The sequence below is a fragment of the Crocuta crocuta genome, unplaced genomic scaffold (assembly GCF_008692635.1).
Source record: "Crocuta crocuta isolate KB4526 unplaced genomic scaffold, BGI_CrCroc_1.0 scaffold1173, whole genome shotgun sequence".
Taxonomy (NCBI): Eukaryota; Metazoa; Chordata; class Mammalia; order Carnivora; family Hyaenidae; genus Crocuta; species Crocuta crocuta.
The window spans coordinates 581482-600496 of NW_027532276.1; the positions used below are offsets into that span (position 1 = coordinate 581482).

Genomic DNA, 19015 nt, shown 5'->3' on the forward strand with positions numbered 1-19015 from the left:
GATAATTAGTTTGGAATTTTTCATCTTTTGATATTTGCATGTATATCTTGATTAATATTTAATACCATCTCATCAGGACCTTGAAAAAATCCTTACTGGGGACAGTTGAATTAGTCCTCAATTACTTGAATTAGTGCCAAGATAGTTCTCAAGCCTGATCTCCTGTCAGAACTACCAGTGGATCTTTAGAAAGAAAAAAAGTACAATACTCAGGGCCCTCTTTGCCCTAGTCCCCAGTCAGAATTGCCAGCACCCAGCCCTTCATATGTTTTTAAATGTCCATAGGTAATTTTATTTTTCAGTCAAGTTTGAGAACTATTGAGATAAATAATCACAGGAGACACCAAAGAAAGAAGTAAAGTCCAGTTTTTTTCTGAAATAAAAACACTATCATGGTGCTTTCTAACCTTTTTTATATATGGCACACATAGAAAGTGATGGTGCTTGTACAGCGCCTTGGTGGGAACTGGGTGAGGCACCATCAGCAGCAGGGGAGGCCCGGGGAGGACTGTGGCGGCCCTTGTCTCCACACACCTGTAATCCAGTCCCGGCCCACAGGTGTCAGGTGGCACGTTCTGCCCAAGAGCCTAGTGAGTATCACACAGATACACAGAATGGTGTTGAAGAAGCTTTTTGGTGATGGGTTTTTACGTTATTTCTGAGAGTAACATCAAAGGATACCATTTGCTCAGCAGACCTCAAAACTGAGAAACAGGCTGGAATTAAGTACCAGACTTTCCAGGTAGTTTTTCTAAACATTTGGACTTTAAAATGTCAAGTAAAAACTTGTGTTATTGTTGTAAACAGAAATACATTGGCAATATATACCTCAGTGTATTTCCAAGAAATTCCACGTTTGTTTTCTTATTTATTGCTGAAGATATAAAAATAGTATAATGTCTGGATTAAGTATTCTCATTTTTATTATTGTAAAATAATGTGTCTCCTTATTAATAGCTTTATAATTTATCAATTAGCTGAAACATAAACTTACATTACCTGTTACTTCAAGGAATTAAACTACTTAGAAGCAGAGTGTTTATCTAACTCATTTTCAAGTGAATCATTAAACATCTTCCACGTACCGGTCTCTCTCTTGCTCTGCTTCTTTAAAACAAAATACATCAGCTATTAACACCACTATCCTAATAGTGTCCAAGATCCTTGTACTTGAAACAAAAAAGAACTGGTGGATTTTTTTTTTTTTTTTAAGAACTTGAGCGTGAAATTCCAACTTACTCGTGGAATATTAGGTACTTTTTTAGGTCATAATTTACTACTTTAATTGAAAAGCTGTTATAAAATTTACATGGCCAAAGCCAGATAGAATGTGCTATTTCAGTGTAAGTCACGGAAACCAGTCTTCTAAGTATTAAAATATAGAGTATTTCAGAGGTGTTTTAGTGAAAGGAACCACTAGCCTATTTTTAGGATATATTTGGAGATAAAGCAGATCGAATATTTCCAATTCAATAAATCTGGAAACAGTGAAAGTTCAGTCAGATCACTGAAATTGTTTCATAGGGACCAAACTCTCACCATATTGGATCCTGATTATTTCAGTTCAATTGTCTTCATCTGTCACACACCACATCACATGCAGGGGTAGAGCCACCACATGTAGGACCACTCACCTTTGAGGATCATTTTTAACTCAGCCATCCAAACAGCTCTTGATTAGGTAGGTGTGGTGCCCTAGGGAATTCTGAAATGATCCTGCTGCTTCTGCCTTTCCATAAATAGTCTTATCCCATCTCTTGGGTAATTATGGGATTACTGTTAGTAAAATGGGATCCCAAGGAGTATGTGAGCTGAAGGACATTCTATGTTACCAAGTTATATTTTACTTTAATTCTTTGAGAGCAACATAGGTAGTTCTGCCAACGTAATCTTTAGACCAATCTGTAACCATTATGTTTTAATGATATTGTCTCTATCAAAGTTTCTGAAGTTGCCCATTAAAATTATCTGGGAATCAAAGTGTCTATATTCTTTTCAAGTTCTGCAAGTGGTTTGAGTGTGGGTTAAAAACCCCTGGCCTAAACCTGAATTTTGATTTCTGAAGTAGTAATAAAAAGAGGGGGGAGGTATTACAAGGTAGTTAGTTACATGTATTTACAAATATATTGAGTAGCTTACTTTTTTTAATTAGTTAACATTTTTCCTAATTTCTGCTGTGGATACAGATTGCTAAAAGAGACTAAACATTTATAAGAATACTTTTCTAGATCAGGACCTCACTACACTCGATGACTCCAATCAGTTTCTTCCACCTTAACTCTCAGCCTTGAACATGATATGAACACATGGTGCTAAAATTTTTCTTAGTTTCCTTGTATTACCAAAGGGTATTTGCCAGAGGATATGGTTGTCCCATTAATTTTGTTTATTTCACCTTTATATATATTTATCCTTGACTCTTTAATATCCTTTTTAATCAGAAAAACAATATCAGGGTTGCCTGTGTGGCTCAGTCATCTAAGCATCCGACTTCATCTCAGGTCATGATCTCACAGTTCATGAGTTCGAACTCTGCTTCAGATTCTATGTCTCCCTCTCACTCTGTCTCTCCTTGGCTCGCACTTTGTCTTTCTCTCTCTCAAAAATAAATAAATGTTAAAAAAAAATTAAAAAAGAAAGAAAGAAAAGCAGTATCTACTCTGAAGGAAACTTGGGAAATGCAGAGAAGTATAGAGAAAGGAAAAGGGTGCCTGAAGAGCTCAGTCAGTTGAGTGTCCGACTCTTGGTTTCGGCTCAGGTCATGATCTCACAGTTCGTGGGATCAAGCCTCATGTCAGGCTCTGCGCTGACAGTGGGGAGCCTGCTTGGGATTCTCTCTCTGCCCCTCCAACCCCTCTTAAATAAAATAAATAAACATTAAAAGAAAGTACGAAGAAAGAAAAGGATAATCATCCACAGCCCCACAATTCAAAATCATTGCAGCTGGGGCTCCTGGGTAACTCATGCAGTTGAGTGTCCAACTCTTGATTTCGGCTCAGGTCATGATCCCAGGGTTATGGGATCAGGCTCCGCACCAGGCGCCGTGCTGAGCATACAGCCTGCTTTGAGATTCTCTCTCTCTCGCTCTTCTCCTCTCCCCGCTCCCTTGCTCCTGCTCTCTCTCTCTGAAATTAACAAACAAAATAATTGCTGCTAACATTTTTATACCTATGTTGTACTAAATTGTCAGTTTCTAGGGGCGCCTGGGTGGCTTAGTCGGTTGAGCATCCGACTTTCGCTTAGGTCATGGTCTCGCGGTTCGTGGGTTCGAGCCCCGCGTCGGGCTCTGTGCTGACTGCCAGCTCAGAGCCTGGAGCCTGTTTCAGAGTCTGTGTCTCCCTCTCTCTCTGACCCTCCCCTGCTCACACTGTCTCTCTCTCTCCTAGAAATAAATAAAAAATATTTAAAAAAAAATTTTTTTTTAAATTGTCAGTTTCTAGAAATGACTTCTAATTTTAATATTCTAGGATTTGATATGTATGTTTGACATTTTTCATAATGAAAAATAGTTTCAGAAATGATCTCTGCAGTTTGTATGTTTTAAGTATTATTCTTACCTTTAGTTTTTTTGTTCCTAAGCTAGTTTCTTCTTGCAAAGCACCCTTCTCAGTGACTCAACATTTAATAAGCTTTGACATATAAGTTAAACAGACATTTTTAAATCACAGATATGGCCTCCCTGTATATACATACATATTTACCCTCTCAAAGTAATGCACTCAATAAATCAGACTTGATTATCCTTCTACAGAAACCATTTTGTCCCTTCAAGTAAATTTGCCAGGCTTAAAATATGAACATTATCAGTCATCTGTACTATATTGAAGCTCAACATGTGAGCCCTGTTGACCTACTCATTGGACACAGAGGCCCATTTATCGTGCCAGGTTTCTAAGACTCAGTGGGCAATTTGAGTTTGACCTTGAGTATCTTTTACATTTGGGTACTATCTGATCTCCATTATTTCTTAAACCATTCATGGTCCTGACCTCCACCCACCACACACACACACAAAAAAATCTGAATCTAGTATTCTTTTGACTAATTTCCAGGCATGCTGTTGAAAAATAGTAATGATGAGATTGCTTTGAACATTAAAATTAGAAATAGAGACTTAAACTTACTTGTGTTATATGAATATGTATCCATACAATCAAATGTAAGCCAAAACAAAAAGCAATAACAATTTATTCCAAGATCAACATTTGATTAAGATAAAATAATTAACATTCCTGTAAAATATAGACGGCACTTGAAAACACATAAAGGTCTTAAATTTCTATAATAAAAATATTTTTCTCCTGAAGAAAAAATATATATACATTTTTTCTCCTGAAGAAAAAAAATGTACTTGTTTATAAGTTACTATCCAACAATGTAAAAGATTTGTTCTGAACTGCATATCAACACATCCCTCTGGGATAGCATTGCAGGGAAGAAAAAGAAGCTTGAGTCTAACTGATAATACAGATGTTTAGATTTTTAAAAATCTAAATTTTTTAAAATCTATTTAGCTTGAATTATTTAGCTTGAATAAATCTTTAGAAAAAAAAGTTAAACCAGTCACTAGTTTCTTATTTGGCAAAACAGATTTTATTGACGTGAAACATTGGTAACTAGGCTGAAAATAAAATTGTCTAGATACACAGTTTTCAGGCTTTATATTTTTACTTACACTATGTATTAATCTTAAGATTAGTAAACCTTTATGTAGATTTAAGCCAGTAAAGTAGCATTTGTGAACCATGATAAAAATGCTTATTTTCTATAATATGCAGGATGAAAACTATGTAAACCGTACATTACAAATTACAATTATAAACAGACTTGGCTGTTTGCAAACGTACAAACTTCATCTCTCTGTCATGACGATTCTCTTTTGAGTGCTTTAGCTATTGAGTCCAGAGCATACTAAAACAAATATTTTTCTGCAGGCAGTAATTAAGTACCACACAGCTGGAAATGTGAAATACGGTTTCAGCCTTTTTAGGAGCTAAGGAGATACATTGAATCTTTGCTAAATAGATTTCAGGTTGCATGTCCTTGAAATAATTCTACATGTGATGTTGTACTGTGAGAAAATCCAAAACAGTGTATTACAGATGTCTTTTGAAATTAACATTAATGTAATATGTGATTATCTAAATGATAAGATATGCTGATTATTATAAGACTTTAATATTTGTAGAGAACTAATATTTTTCCAATTAATATTACAAAGAGCTGAATATGGTTTTAAGCTTTTTTACTAAATAATCTATCAAATCATGCCATTTCTCCCTTTAAGTAGGTTGTCACCCTTTAGTTTATTCTTTGAATAAGACATGCTGCTTTATCACCTCTTCTAGTATATGTAAGAATATGCATTGACTGTATGATTGTATTCATAAAGTAAAACCTCCTTGTAGCAATATTGCAATTACTAAGCTTTTTTATAGATTTGGAAGTATCTTAACAGCATTAATAACTTGCTTGAAATGGTTTATGTAAGTTAAATCTGTGCAACCTTGGGATAAAATGTAAACGACTGCACTATTAGGAAGATATTAAAGTAGAGGCTATATTTACAGTGTCGTCTTTCAAATCTAGCTGTGCTGTAAACTGATGTTTGCTGTATGCTCCTCCTGATTTGAAATAGATGAAAGAAAATGAACCTATTATCACCATGGTTCACACAATGATTGAGAACTCGGCGCTAAGACCCCAACTGTACCAGCAAGTAAGGTCTTGGACAGTGAATGATACTGCTTTATCATCTGCAAAATCCCTCAGTGACAGTTTTGGTTTATCCTCAGAGTTACTCATAACATTAGTGTTTTCTTACTTCATTTTTTTTTTTTTGTTTATGTCTCTTTGGAAATATGCAATTCATCCATGCTTTTTAAGACGCTGCAGTATTCTTAGCATGGCTTTGCTGAACATTTTGCTGTTGGATATTAAGTGTGCCATATTCCTGAAGTTGTTGTGCAGAGTATTTGATTGATACATACTTGGAGGTCTGCAGTACATTTGCAAATTTGTTACTAGACTGCCATTAATTTCGATTTACTCTAAAAGCATTATAACTGATTCCTAGGGAAAACTTTAAAAAGTTTGTATTTTTTTTTTCCTTTAGGGGCCCCCCCAATCCACCCTGACCCCACTCCCCACTGTTTCAGGAATAGATTGTATTTGTATGAGAGTTATTTAAATCTAGTCTCTGTAGTGTGGTGTAGTAAGACCTAAAGATAGCCACTTCCTAACGTACTGGGGATGGATATCTTCTCCCTGTATTCTTGCCATTCTTATGCCATCATATGCCTCATCTTACCTCATTCTTTTCCCTAACTCAAAATATGTGCCGTGGAGCTGGCTGGCTTTAATTTAGGACCTTGGTAATCTGCAGATCTGCAAAAGAAGTCATTTTATACATTCCTATCCAATTTTTTTGTGTCTCATGGTCTAAATGTTCTTAGCTCTGTGTTTTGCAACATCAGCTTCTTCCACTTCAACACCTTCAAATTACTGTGGCCTCTGACCTGTTATAATACTTTAAAATTCATACAGAAGAAGAAAATTAACAAACATGAAAAATGAATGTATTTTGATTAAAATATGTAAAAAGCACCTAGTGAAAAGAAGCACCTTGAGCTCACTGGCCTTAAAGGCTTCTGGTTTGCTTCAGTCACCAAGGGATCAGCATCCATGGGCCTGGTAGCTGGGAGACTGAAAGTTGGTAGGTGGGTGACTCCTGTTTCTGAGCAGTTTTCAAAACATTTAATGTTACACAGTTTTTATTAATTCTGTCAATAAAGAAACAAAGTATTAAATATTTAAAGTTAAGCAGCTTTACTTCTCAAAAGAAAATAAAATCTTTCTGGGGCACCTGGGTGGCTCAGTAGGTTAAGTGTCTGACTCTTGGTTTCCGCTCAGGTCATGATTTGAGGTTTCATTAGTTCGAGCCCTGCATCAGGCTGTGCGCTGACAGTACAAAGCCTGCTTAGGACTCTCTCTCTCTCTCTCTCTCTCTCTCTCTCTCTCTCTCTCTGCCCCTCCTCGACTCACTCACTCTCTCTCTTGAAATGAATAAATAAACTTAAAATTTTTAATGAAAAATAAAAGTTAAAAAAAAGAAAAAATATTTGATTTTTTTTAAAGTAACCAGATTAAAGAACCTTGACACTTCATTTCAAAATGCCACTGCTCAGAACCTTACCCTTTGTTCTGGAATTAATACCTTTTTCAGTGTCTGACGCTATCACTTTATCATATTTATATTGGTAAGAATCAAAGATATTAAGTTATATTTTCATGTTTTGCATGTTTTTAGCTTGATTTGGTTGGGGGTTTTCTTTTTTATATTGATCAGTAATCAGGGTTGATGATGCAGAAATCATTGCTGATTGAAATTACTCAGTTGCACTGAACGTTCTAATTGGGAGTTTTTCAAAAGTGTAGAGGTATGTGAGAGTGGTCTTATATACTAGCATCACTGACCAGAACAATACACTTGTATAAATATATTAATACTTGAAAGAAAAGACTAAATTTGTATAAAACTGAAAGATCTGAATATCTACCATCCGCAGCCATTCCTAGGCATGAGATAGGCTGCTGCTTACCAGGGAATCAGTGTTGACTCAGTCCTATCAAGTTGCGGGTATCTTTATAGAGTTTTTTGTTTTTTGTTTTTTTTTAAACCACTAATGAAATACTTAATTGTTATAGGGCACCACTGGTGGATGAAAGTGACCTTCAGGGGCACCTGGGTGACTCAGTCAATTCAGCATCTGGCTCTTGATTTCAGCTCAGGTCATGATCTCACAGCTCATGAGATCAAGCCCGAGCACAGAGCCTGCTTGGGATTCTCTATCTCTCTCTGTCTCTCTGCCCCCGACCCTGTGTGTGTGCATGCACATGGTCTGTCTTTCAAAAAAAATATATATATATTTAAAAATATGAAAGAGGGACACCTGGATGGCTCAGTCAGTTGAACATCCAACTCTTAATTTCAGCCCAGGTCATGATCTCACAGTTCGTAGAATCAAGCCCCAGGTCAGCACAGAGCCTGCTTGGGATTCTCTGTCCCTCTCTCTCTGCTCCTACCCAGCTTGTTCTTTCTCTCTCTCTCACAATAAGCATTTTCTTAAAAAATGGGAAAAAAAGAAAGTGACTTTCAGACACGTTTCTTAAATTGTTTATTAATTTGCATAAATTGATATTAGACCTTAATTTTTCTCCAGATTTCCCTTACTGTGTTACTACCCATAGGAAATCTTTATGGAAGTGTCTATTGTATACTCTAACAATGTGCTTCCCTGACATTGCATCACAATGCTGTGTTAATAGTTTCCTGAAATACAACTGAAAATATATTGGCAATATGATGTTTTGTGACCGATTATTCTAAATCATAGCCACTTAGATTTTCTCTTAGGAGAACCTTTAAGTTCACATTTTCTTAGAAGAAAGGAGACACCTGAAAAATTACTTATTAAGTANAAAAATCGTCTGCATTTATGAATCTCCTGCATTCTCCTGCCTTTCACAACTAATTTTTGTACTAGAGTTTTTATAAAAATTAACATCCATGAAATTAAGCACCTGATAAATAATGGTTTTGAAAAGTACAGACTAATATTAGCAAATAAATACCTACAGTCCTGTGACTATTTTTCAGCCCTTAAAAAATGTCAAGTTCTATCAAATATTTCTCCAAAAAACCTTTTTGGAATTTATATATATTCATTAGCTTTANCCCCTCCTCCAACTCACGCTCTGTCTCTGTCTCAAAAATAAATACACTATAAAAATTTTTTTTAAATAATAAAATATATATAGTCACTTACTTAAAAGGAATACCATAGAAATTGAATTTTGATTAACAAAAGTAATTTTGTATTAACTTAATGCCAAGCCAGGTTTTTAAAAGATCATTAGATATTTTATTATGAAAATTCTCACTTTCTAAATATAGCACATCTTTATAGGTATATATGTCTGTATAATACACTTCTCAGATTGAAGCTTGAGCACTGCTAACCCTTATAAATTCTCTATAACCTCTTTTCATGTGCTTTTCTAGTATTGCTCAGGTACTTCAGAAAAAAGATATTCAAATCTATAACACTTTTTTCTTATGCTAAAGACGCATTTGAAAAATGATAAAAAGTGAAACATGATTTTATAGAGAACTTAATGAGAATATTCATGAAATTACTTTTTTCTTTAGTAAGATTTTCACAGTGAGGACTAACTAGCAAACTCCTTTAATTCCAGGTAGAAGTACTTTCAATAAACTATATCCATCTTTTCTTAAGAAAAGCCTCAGTAATTATTCTCAGTAATGGAAAATAAGCCATGCTTAAAAGTTAATGTTTTAAAGAATAATCATATTTTCTTATTTTTCTAATACATAAAAGCAATGTATAGTACAAGACTGATTATTTTAAAATTTTGTTAGTGTCTAATAATAAGTATTTTTATTGAATAACTTGATAAAAGGTTTAAATGAATTTTTCAGTGGTACTAAAAATAATGATAAAGTAAATCTAACTTATGTAATGTATTTATATGGCTCTAAAGATAATCAGTCTTGCAGCACCTGGGTGCTCAGTCAGGTAGGTGCTCGACCTCAGCTCAGGTCATGATATCACTGTCTGTGATTTCGAACCCCACATCAGGCTCTCTGCTGACAGCTCAGAACCTGGATCCTGCTTCAGATTCTGTGTTTCTCCCTCTCTCTGTCCCTCCCCTGTGCACACACTGTCTTTCTCTCTCAAAAATAAATAAACATTTTTTAAAAATGTTTGGGAAAAAAAAGGATATATCACTCTTGAACTCTTAACAACACAGTACACATTTCTTACTTTGCCAACTGATGTGAAAATGAAGAAGCAGTAAGAGTCCATAAATAAAAATACTATACCAGTACCCTAAATTTTTATTCTAGATTGCTAAATTTCCATTTAAAAATATTAGTCCTTCTATTGACCCTGGGATATAGGATACAATTTTCATATTTTAATCTAGATGTCACACTATGTACTAGTTACATTCAAACTTTACATTCCATGGTTTAGTAAAGCTGTTTTGCATTTAACTTTAAATATTAAGTAAAGTATATTTGGACATTTAGTGACAAGGCTTTGCATCTCTGTAATTTCTTGTAAATGGGAGAATTTAATTTTGGCATTGTCCTACTTTTTTTTTATCATTTTAAAACTTTCTTTGCATTACTTTTTTTCAGGTAAAAGTACAAATTATTTTCTTGAATCTAGGTGCTTTAATTTAGAATAAAAATTGATACTTCTTATGACATATTCAATTATCTTTATTTGAAAATACTGCACAAGTATTCTGACTTTTCTCATTAAATTCATTTTTCATGTGATAACTCATTTCTATGAAAGTTTTGTTGTTTAGTAATCACTGCATACCCTTAAATAGTCACAGATTCATTTGCATGAGGATGTGAAAGTAATGTCTTGAAATGAAACACATCAATCCAAGATTTATTATTGTATGTTTGTAATGCTTAAATTTTTAACCTCCTAATACTACACTTCTAGATCCATTCAAAGTTACCTGCTTTTAAATTAAGTTTCCTTCTAAAGATGTAACTGGCAAGCAGTTTTTTACCAAGTGGACATATATATTTAAAACTTACACGTTTTTATGCATTTGTATGTGTTTAGATGAAGTTTAATTTTCCAATCTGGAATGTAGTGGGGATACATTATTCCCGTCCCCACTTTGAGAAAAAGTGTGCCAGTTAGTAAATATGTGATGAGCCCAAGTAAGTTTTCCCAATTATATTTTTGTTACTGTCTAGCAGTCAATATAAAGGCAAAAGACCAGGGAGAGAGTGAAATATCGCTTGCAGAGGCTCTGATGTGATGATCTGTGGTATAACTGACTAGGATGGCTTTTGAAATCTTGATACAATACAAGCAAAAATGAAGATTTGTTTAACCAAAAGATATTGGGAAGGAGCTTGAAGAAAGGATGTTTAAGTGTACTGAACAATCATTTCTTAATAGTGTAATAAAAAAAAATGGTATCAAAGAACACATATAAACTTTTTATGCAGTTTGACTATTCATAGTTTATAACATAGGCTTTCAGTTTTATGAGGTTTTGAATGAGTTTCCTTTTTTCAATTAAACCCATCCTTTTCCCCCATTATCTTTTAGTTCTTAAGACAGAAGAACAAGATAAGTCTATATTGTGTATGTGTGTTTATATATTATGTATATGTATACAGTATGTTACAGGTTTTGTTAATAAAGTTGTACTGAGGTGTGTTGGCATTGAGTGTACACATACACAGTTGTGTGATTATGTGTATACCGTGAAGGATGGTTCTGGCTGCTGAAATATGCCTGGTTTGAATATTTGATTCAATACAGTTGCTATGATTGTATTTGTCAATTTTACATTAAAATAATGTGTGTCTTGCAAATGGAAAATGTAAGGTTCTGTATAATTTATTTGACCAACTTATTATTTTGTTTGACAAGCTTAAGTTAACATCATTTTTATGTATCTTACATATTGTATCACTGTTAAATATTTTTCTGCTTTTGTAATGATCTGTGTTTGAATTAAACTTCTTAAAGTATAAGAATCATTAAAATCCCATTTTTGTATATAAATCTAAAATGTTAACTATAGGCTAAATATGTTTTTTAAATATTATTTTTAAACTTGCTACCTGACATTTTCCCCTATAGCTGTCACAAGATGAATGTAGAGGCACATTATACAAATACAGACCTGAAGAAGTGGATATTGATGTAAGTGTTAGTATGCTCTATATGTATTATGAGTATTCTGTTATATTCTCTGCCAAAACATTGGAAATAAGCATGACAAAAAACTTACTCTTTCTCCCTTGCCCTCCAAAATGACATCAAATAAATTAGCATTTTTTCTTTTATACTTAGATTAAATTATATCATCACTCCTCTATTCGTAACTATCCCCCCTCCCCATAATTAACAATTGAATTTAGGAAAAATAACTTAAATGAAAGTAAAAGACTGTGGGCACCTGGGTGCCTCAGTTGGTTGAGAACCTCTTGATTTGGGTTCAGGTGTGGTCCCGGGGTCATGGGATCAAGCCCAGGTCAGGCTCCACAGTGAGTGTAGAGCCTACTTGGGATATTCTCTCTCTCTCTCTCCCTCTCTCTCTCTCCCTCTCTCTCTCTCTCTCCCCCCCCTCTNTCTCTCTTGAACATGTACATGTTCTCTATCTCTAAAATAAAAAAATTTTCTTAAGTAAAAGACTATTGCTGATCCAAAAAAAATGTATGGAGAACTGGAGACAAAGTAAAATTGTCTTTGTCTTCTAGAGAAGGTTATCAGTCTCTAGAAATTCTGTAACTGCTTCTTTTTAAATTTTAGTCTTCTTTTTTAATTGTATCTAAAATACAATTAATACAGTTAATAATTAGATTGGCTGACCTGCCGTTCATTCTTTACTTTTACAGTATCTCATTCTTCCCTCATGTCCCCTGGTTTTATTCCATTGAGTTATACCTTCTCATTTCAATATATGGCATTTGGTATAGCTTGAGTTTTGCCATCTAATAAAGATAAGGTAGTTACTTTAACAGATCCATGGCAGAGAAAGTGAAATCTCCAATTACTTGCTTGTCATTATATAATAAGGTTTGAGGCATATTTGCAGTTTATCTCAGACATCTGGAGAACTGGTTTATTTTAGTATTGAAATTTTAATGGAGTACCCTCTGATATTTTCATAATTAGGAATTGGGGTAATACCAAGAATTCAAAACATTTAAACTATCACAAGTGATTTTTTTCCTCCATTTAACAAATTTTTATTTGTATTATTGCATTAGAAGCAATCTTTTGTTTAAAGTTATGAGACTGCTTGATTATGAATATTTTGAATTGTGTAGGTTAAATAGTATGGTTGAAATGCTTCTTCACTTCATATGCATGTTTGTTAAGCATTGTGCCTTTAAAAGCTATTTTAATTTTTATTTTATTGATTGAAATAAAGATTGGCCTAATTAGGTATTCTATGGCTATTTTAAATGTGTTTTCTTATTACACCTACCTCCAACTACAGGAAAAATAAAAATTTGCTAACAGTGGATTTTCTCTTCTAACCTAGGCCAAGTTAAGCCGGTTATGTGAACAAGATAAAGTGGTACATGCTCTAGAAGAGAAACTTCAGCAACTGCACAAGGAGAAAGTAGGACAGTTATGTTTATTATCTACAATTGATGTTACCTTATATAGTTATCATCAGGACACTGATAACTAAAGTAAAAAGAATTAATTCGATGATGCAGAACATTAAGTATAATTCTTTTTATTATAATAGTACACGCTTGAGCAAGCTTTGCTATCAGCCAGCCAAGAGATAGAAATGAATGCAGATAACCCGGCAGCCATTCAGACCGTGGTGTTACAGAGGGACGATTTACAAAATGGACTGCTTAGTACGTGTAGAGAACTCTCTCGAGCCACTGCCGTAAGTAACAGATTTCTTCTAGTAAGGGTCACTGACATTTTATGCAGTTTTTTTTTTTCTGTTTTTCTGTTGTTGTTGTTTTTTTTGGTTTTTTTTTACAAATAGTTTATTGTCAAATTGGTTTCCATATAACACCCAGTGCTCATCCCCACAAGTGCCCTCCTCCATGCCCATCACCCCTCTCCCCCCCACACCCATCAGTCCTCAGTTTGTTTCTCAGCATTCAAGAGTCTCTCATGGTTTGCCTCTCTCCCTCTCCCCCACCATTTGCCCACTTCTTCTCCCCCATGGTCCTCAGTTAAGTTCCTCCTAATCCTCCTATACGTGCAAACATATGATATTTGTCCTTCTCTGCCTGACTTCTGTTTATGTTTCTGTGTAATTAAACTGTCTTTAGGATTGTTCTTTACTATAACAAGAAATTGATTTGTTATTAGTAATAAAAGGGTGATTTGTTTTCTGATGCAAAATAAATGTAATTCTTTCTCTTAGAGTGAGCATTCTCTTCCTTGTGAAATACTTGTTTTACAAGGGAGATAAATACTCCTATTTATGTATTATTCAGATGAAAACCTTTAAATATGTTAATATTTATTACATTAAGAAAATAAGTATTTTGGGGCACCTGAGTAGCTGAGTCAGTAGAGCATGTGACTCTTGATCTTAGGGTTGTGAGTTTGAGCCCCACGTTGGATGTAGAGATTAATTAAAAATAAAATCTTTAAAAAAAAAATAATTCATAGATTTTAGGGGGTTAGAATAATTTGGGAAGATGGTAATTGGATTCCTTTAACCAACCATGTCAATAAAAGGCCCCTGAGAAATGCTTCCAAGAAGCCATTGACACTATCATAGCTACGGTGTGGTCTCAGCTTTGATAATAGGTTTGAGTAGGAAATATAATTAGGACCTTTTAACCCATAGTTGTGTCAGTTTATAAAGAATCTCTTGGAATTATCAAATCTAAAATTTTTAGAGTTTATAAATGGACTATTTTGAGTTTAAACAGTTTGTGTTAGATCTTCTGATAGTTATCTGTAAACCTAGTAAGAACTCCTACCCAAGCAGCCTTTTGAAAGAAAAATCCTAGCAGAAGCTACCAGTTATAGAAAACTGCTAATATACCCTTGTCTATAACTTCAGGCAGGGAGCAGCTACCTTTTAAGAAGGTCCACAGACAGGGACACCTGTATGACTCAGTCTGTTAAGTGTCTGACTTCAGCTCAGGTCATGATTTCATGGTTGGTGAATTCAAGCCCCACACTGGGCTCTCTGTATCAGCATAGCGCCTGCTCTGGATTCCCTGTCTTCTCCTTTCTCCGTACCTCTCCACCCCCACTCATGCTCTCTCTCTCTCAAAAATAAAATAAACATTAAAAAAAAAAAAAAAGGTCCACAAACAGTTAAACAGTTATAGCTTAACTAAGAGAGGTCTTTCCAAACTGACAAGATACCAGAATTTCAACATGGCTTCAGTTCTAAACACTGAATTCATATTCCAAACATGAGCAAGTTTTAAAGGAATCTACCATGATTGGAAATAAATCAAAGCATACTTTTTGTGATTCTTAAATGCCTTATATTTAATATACCATTCCTATTTTTAAATACTGTTGTTTCCATTATTTCATTTGATTCTATTACACTGTAAGGTTCATAGACCCTTTCAGGGCACCTGGGTGCTCAGTCGGTTAAGCATCCGAATCTTCGTTTCAGCTCACGTCATGGTCTCACAGGTTGTGTGATCAAGCCCCTCATCAGGCTCCGTGCTGACAGTGCAGGAGCCTGGTTGAGATTATTTCTCTGCCCCTCCCCTCTTTCACACACACTCTCAAGAAGAAATGAAAAAGAATTTAATATCCTTTCAGTTGTGAACTCCTTGATATCAGACTCTATCTCATTCATCTGTGTAGCACTAGCATCCAGCACTGTAGGATGTGTGTTAACATTTTGATGATTGAACCAGATGACTTACCCAGTGTTACAGAGCTAATCAATGCTGTGCCTAGAACTCAATCCCAGGTCTTCTAAGCAGAATCTCTGAAGACTTAAATCTACATAGACTTTTATAACATAGTCACAAAGGAAATAGTGGCACCTAAATGCGGTCTACTAGGAAGTAGTCCCTTAGTTAACCCATGGCGGGTAGGATTGGGTAGGAAGGGCAGTAAGGAGAGGTCCATACAGGATGAAACACCTTGAACCATGACACCGAGATAAGAATGTAGGAGACATGTTCTTCTACAAGAAATAGAAGTAACTGACTGGAATAGAGGATCAAGAATATGACATTAGAAAGGGGGAATGGGGCTAAGCTGTCAATGCCAACCGAATGAAAAACTCACTATCTCTATGGCAACCTGAGTTGAATCAAAATGTAGTTAGGAACTATTTCATGATTTGGTATCTGTTTTAGAAAATTTTGAGGATGTATAGTATTCAATTGAATTGTTCTCTTTTTTTTTCCCCTTAACAAATGGGTTAAGTAACTTAAATTTGATCAGAGGCTTACAGTTTGCTTTATCCCAAGATTAACTCTAACTCTGATGGAAGTTTTGTTAAAAATGTTTTAATAGAAAATTATTATGTTTGATTATCCCCTTTTTTTTTTTTGGTTGTTATGCCATGAAATCACTTTCCAGGTTTCTTTTTCTTTGCCTTTAGCATTATTCATTGGTCATTACAAACCCTCAATACGTTCTTCCAAGACATGTCTTACTACACAGAATACAATCGATGTTAGTTCTATCTTGGTAAACTTGTTCATACTTACAGCTCAAGACTACAAATGATGCCTGACATCATATTGGGCATATGGTTGACACTGGGTGGATGTTGATTAGATTTAAAATTGAATTACATTTGTGCTAGCAGAATCCCAAAGGATTCTTCTGATTCTTTTGCAGTTGATTGAGGTCATTGGTTCAAATCCAAGCCATGATATATAAAAGATCCAAGAGGCATAAAATTAATGCCTCCAGAGATGAAAGCTTTGATTCTGAGAACGTCTTCTCCTCACCTGGTTGGCCATTTGGGTAAATAAAACTAGGATTAACACAAGGCAAGCATGTAAAGCGGTGTTCTTGTGGTGTTTCATTAAATTCTTGATATTGTATCTTCTTTCCGTAAGCCCCATCCAACAAACTTACGTACTGTAAGCACCTAGTGCCTCTGTGTTCTCACCTTGGTTCTACTTCTTTTTACCTAAGCCTGATTAGTAGCAAAGGTTGTTATAGCAATCAGGTACACTTGAAATCTTGCAATGTGTCACCATCACCATCTTCTTTTGGGATCTTTGCTGGAAGCAGAAGTGAGAGAGTGTACAGAATGAGACAGAGGGAGACAGCCCTATGAAGGTTTCACTACCAAGCTGGTTCCCATTGTAGGCCACTGGGGACTATTTGAAGAAATGAGCAGAATGCCTCAGAATTTTCTACCCAAGTCTGGGAGGCCAGGGTGTGTATCACTCACTGGCTGAAGTTGCCCCAGTGTCCCTCATTCACCCATACTTCCAAACTGCCTTAGCTTGCTTGCCATGGACACTAGCAGGCATGGAACTTAATGCGATTCCTTGAAATTAAGTGGACAAAAGGGATATGGTGTGGAGTTCCATAAACATCCACTGCAGTCACCTCTCTTGAAGAATTTACATTAGGCCTCCAAATGGAAGAGAAATATTCTTAGGTTTTATCAGTTCAACAGGTGCTTCAATTACTCTACCTAGCAGTTCAAGGAACCAAATATTTTGTAATCATCCAATAATGGCAGCAAAATATATTTGTAATTCTGTGTTTCTCACCTGTTATCTGGTTTGATCTTTAAGAAAATCATATGCAAAATAAATATAATTATTATCTCAGTTTATTTTCATTTTTATTATCTTCACTGTACAGATAAACTGAGGCCCATGGAGGCTAAATGACTTGGCATAGGTGATATAACTAATAAGGAAAGAAACAACACCTAAATCAAGGACTTTTTAATTCTAGGGCTTCTGTACCTTCTAATCTACCTCACTACCTATGTAGTCACATAACTTGTAGTTTCTGGTACTTGGGATCAAATTTAGATCATCTTACTCAAAACTCTAAAATTGGAATTTCAGACATCATAAGAGAGGTATAGAGGCCCCCCCATTTATGCTAAATAATGCTGGTGGTTTATGCATTTACCCACTATGAAATCATACCATTATATGAAGTAATAATAATAATCATGAATATTTTTGGAACAATTATTAGGTGCCAGACTAAGGGCTTTACATGTACTTAATCCCCATTATCCCTTGAAATGGTACTATTACTATGTTAAAAATGGAAAACTGAGACAGATTGCCCAGGATTACAGTGAATAAACAATACGTATAGACTCCCTTTGAACTGATTTGTATTCTAAGCTGGATTCTAGCAAGAGGACCTTGAGTAAACAGATTTTAGACTCCAGTGGATATACTGGACTCCAGTGGATATGCTAGAGTTTAGGATCATAAACTTACAGGGGCAAGAAAGCCGGACAAATGAACTGCCTTGGGGAGAAGTTTACACATTAAATATCTTAATATACTCATTCTCAATGTAATAAAGAGTTTCTGAGAATCATGGCTATAGTAAAATGTAATTTTTTGCAGTAGTTTCATCAATATCTATGAATTGGCATGGAATACATTTTGAAAGATTTTGAAATAATTTCTAAATACTTGGCTATTTTATAATTACAACATCCCCCCTAAAAGAGGTAGGCAGATGTGATATACCTCCTGATTTAGTACAGAAGACAGTGCCCAACAACAATTGCAAGCTATTTTTAATAAAAAATCAAATCCAAATGTCAGCAAGCCTCAGAATTACAAGTTTATAAGAAATAAAGCAAATGGAAAAGCATGCAAAGGAATCCCACAGGAATTCAGTTAGCAAAAAGTAGAATACAAGAAATTCTGCAGAGTAAGTGACCCAATCTCGTCCCCATATAAGTAGCAAGGGAATAGAGAGGATCCTGGGTGGCTCAGTCTGACTTTGGCTCAGGTCATGGTCTCACAGTTCATGGGTTCAAGCCCCGCGTAAGGCTCTGTGCTGACAGCTCAGAGCCTGGAGCCTGCTTCAGATTCTGTGTCTTAATCTCTCTCTGTTGCTCCCCCACTTGCACTCTCTCTCTTTCTCAAAAATAAATAAACATTTTAAAAAATGCTTTTAAATAAGTAGTAAGGGAATAGAGAGGAGAACAGGGGAAAATTTTCTAAGGAATGCATATTAATGATTTTAAAAGTAAGAATTTCCATGGTTTTTTTTTTCCATTTTGCTTTCTTTTCTTTAGAAATACATGCTGAAGTATTTATAGATGATATGATGCTTGGTGTTTGCTTTAAAATAATCCCACAGGGGCGCCTGGGTGGCTGAGTCGGTTAAGTGTCCAATGTCAGCTGAGATCATGATCTCACAGTTTGTGAGTTCAATCCCCACATTGGACTCTGCTGACAGTTCAGAGCCTGGACCCTGCTTTGGATTCTGTGTCTCCCTCTCTCTCTGCCCCT

The 19015-nt window shown here is 35.2% G+C and overlaps 1 protein-coding gene across 6 annotated transcripts in view; it reads left to right on the forward strand.

Moving 5' to 3' along the window:
• The window catches only part of LOC144243374 (pleckstrin homology domain-containing family A member 5), a 237017-nt gene that overhangs the window by 189792 nt on the left and 28210 nt on the right, over window positions 1–19015 (forward strand). For 5 of the 6 annotated variants that reach the window (XM_077778393.1, XM_077778394.1, XM_077778396.1 and 2 more), the window contains 3 exons: window positions 11715–11777; window positions 13126–13206; window positions 13339–13488. In XM_077778393.1, the coding sequence (XP_077634519.1) occupies window positions 11715–11777; window positions 13126–13206; window positions 13339–13488 (294 nt within the window). Of the gene's footprint in view, window positions 1–5638; window positions 5720–11174; window positions 11211–11714; window positions 11778–13125; window positions 13207–13338; window positions 13489–19015 lie in introns of all 6 variants that reach the window. The other variant, XM_077778397.1, reaches the window with a different exon arrangement.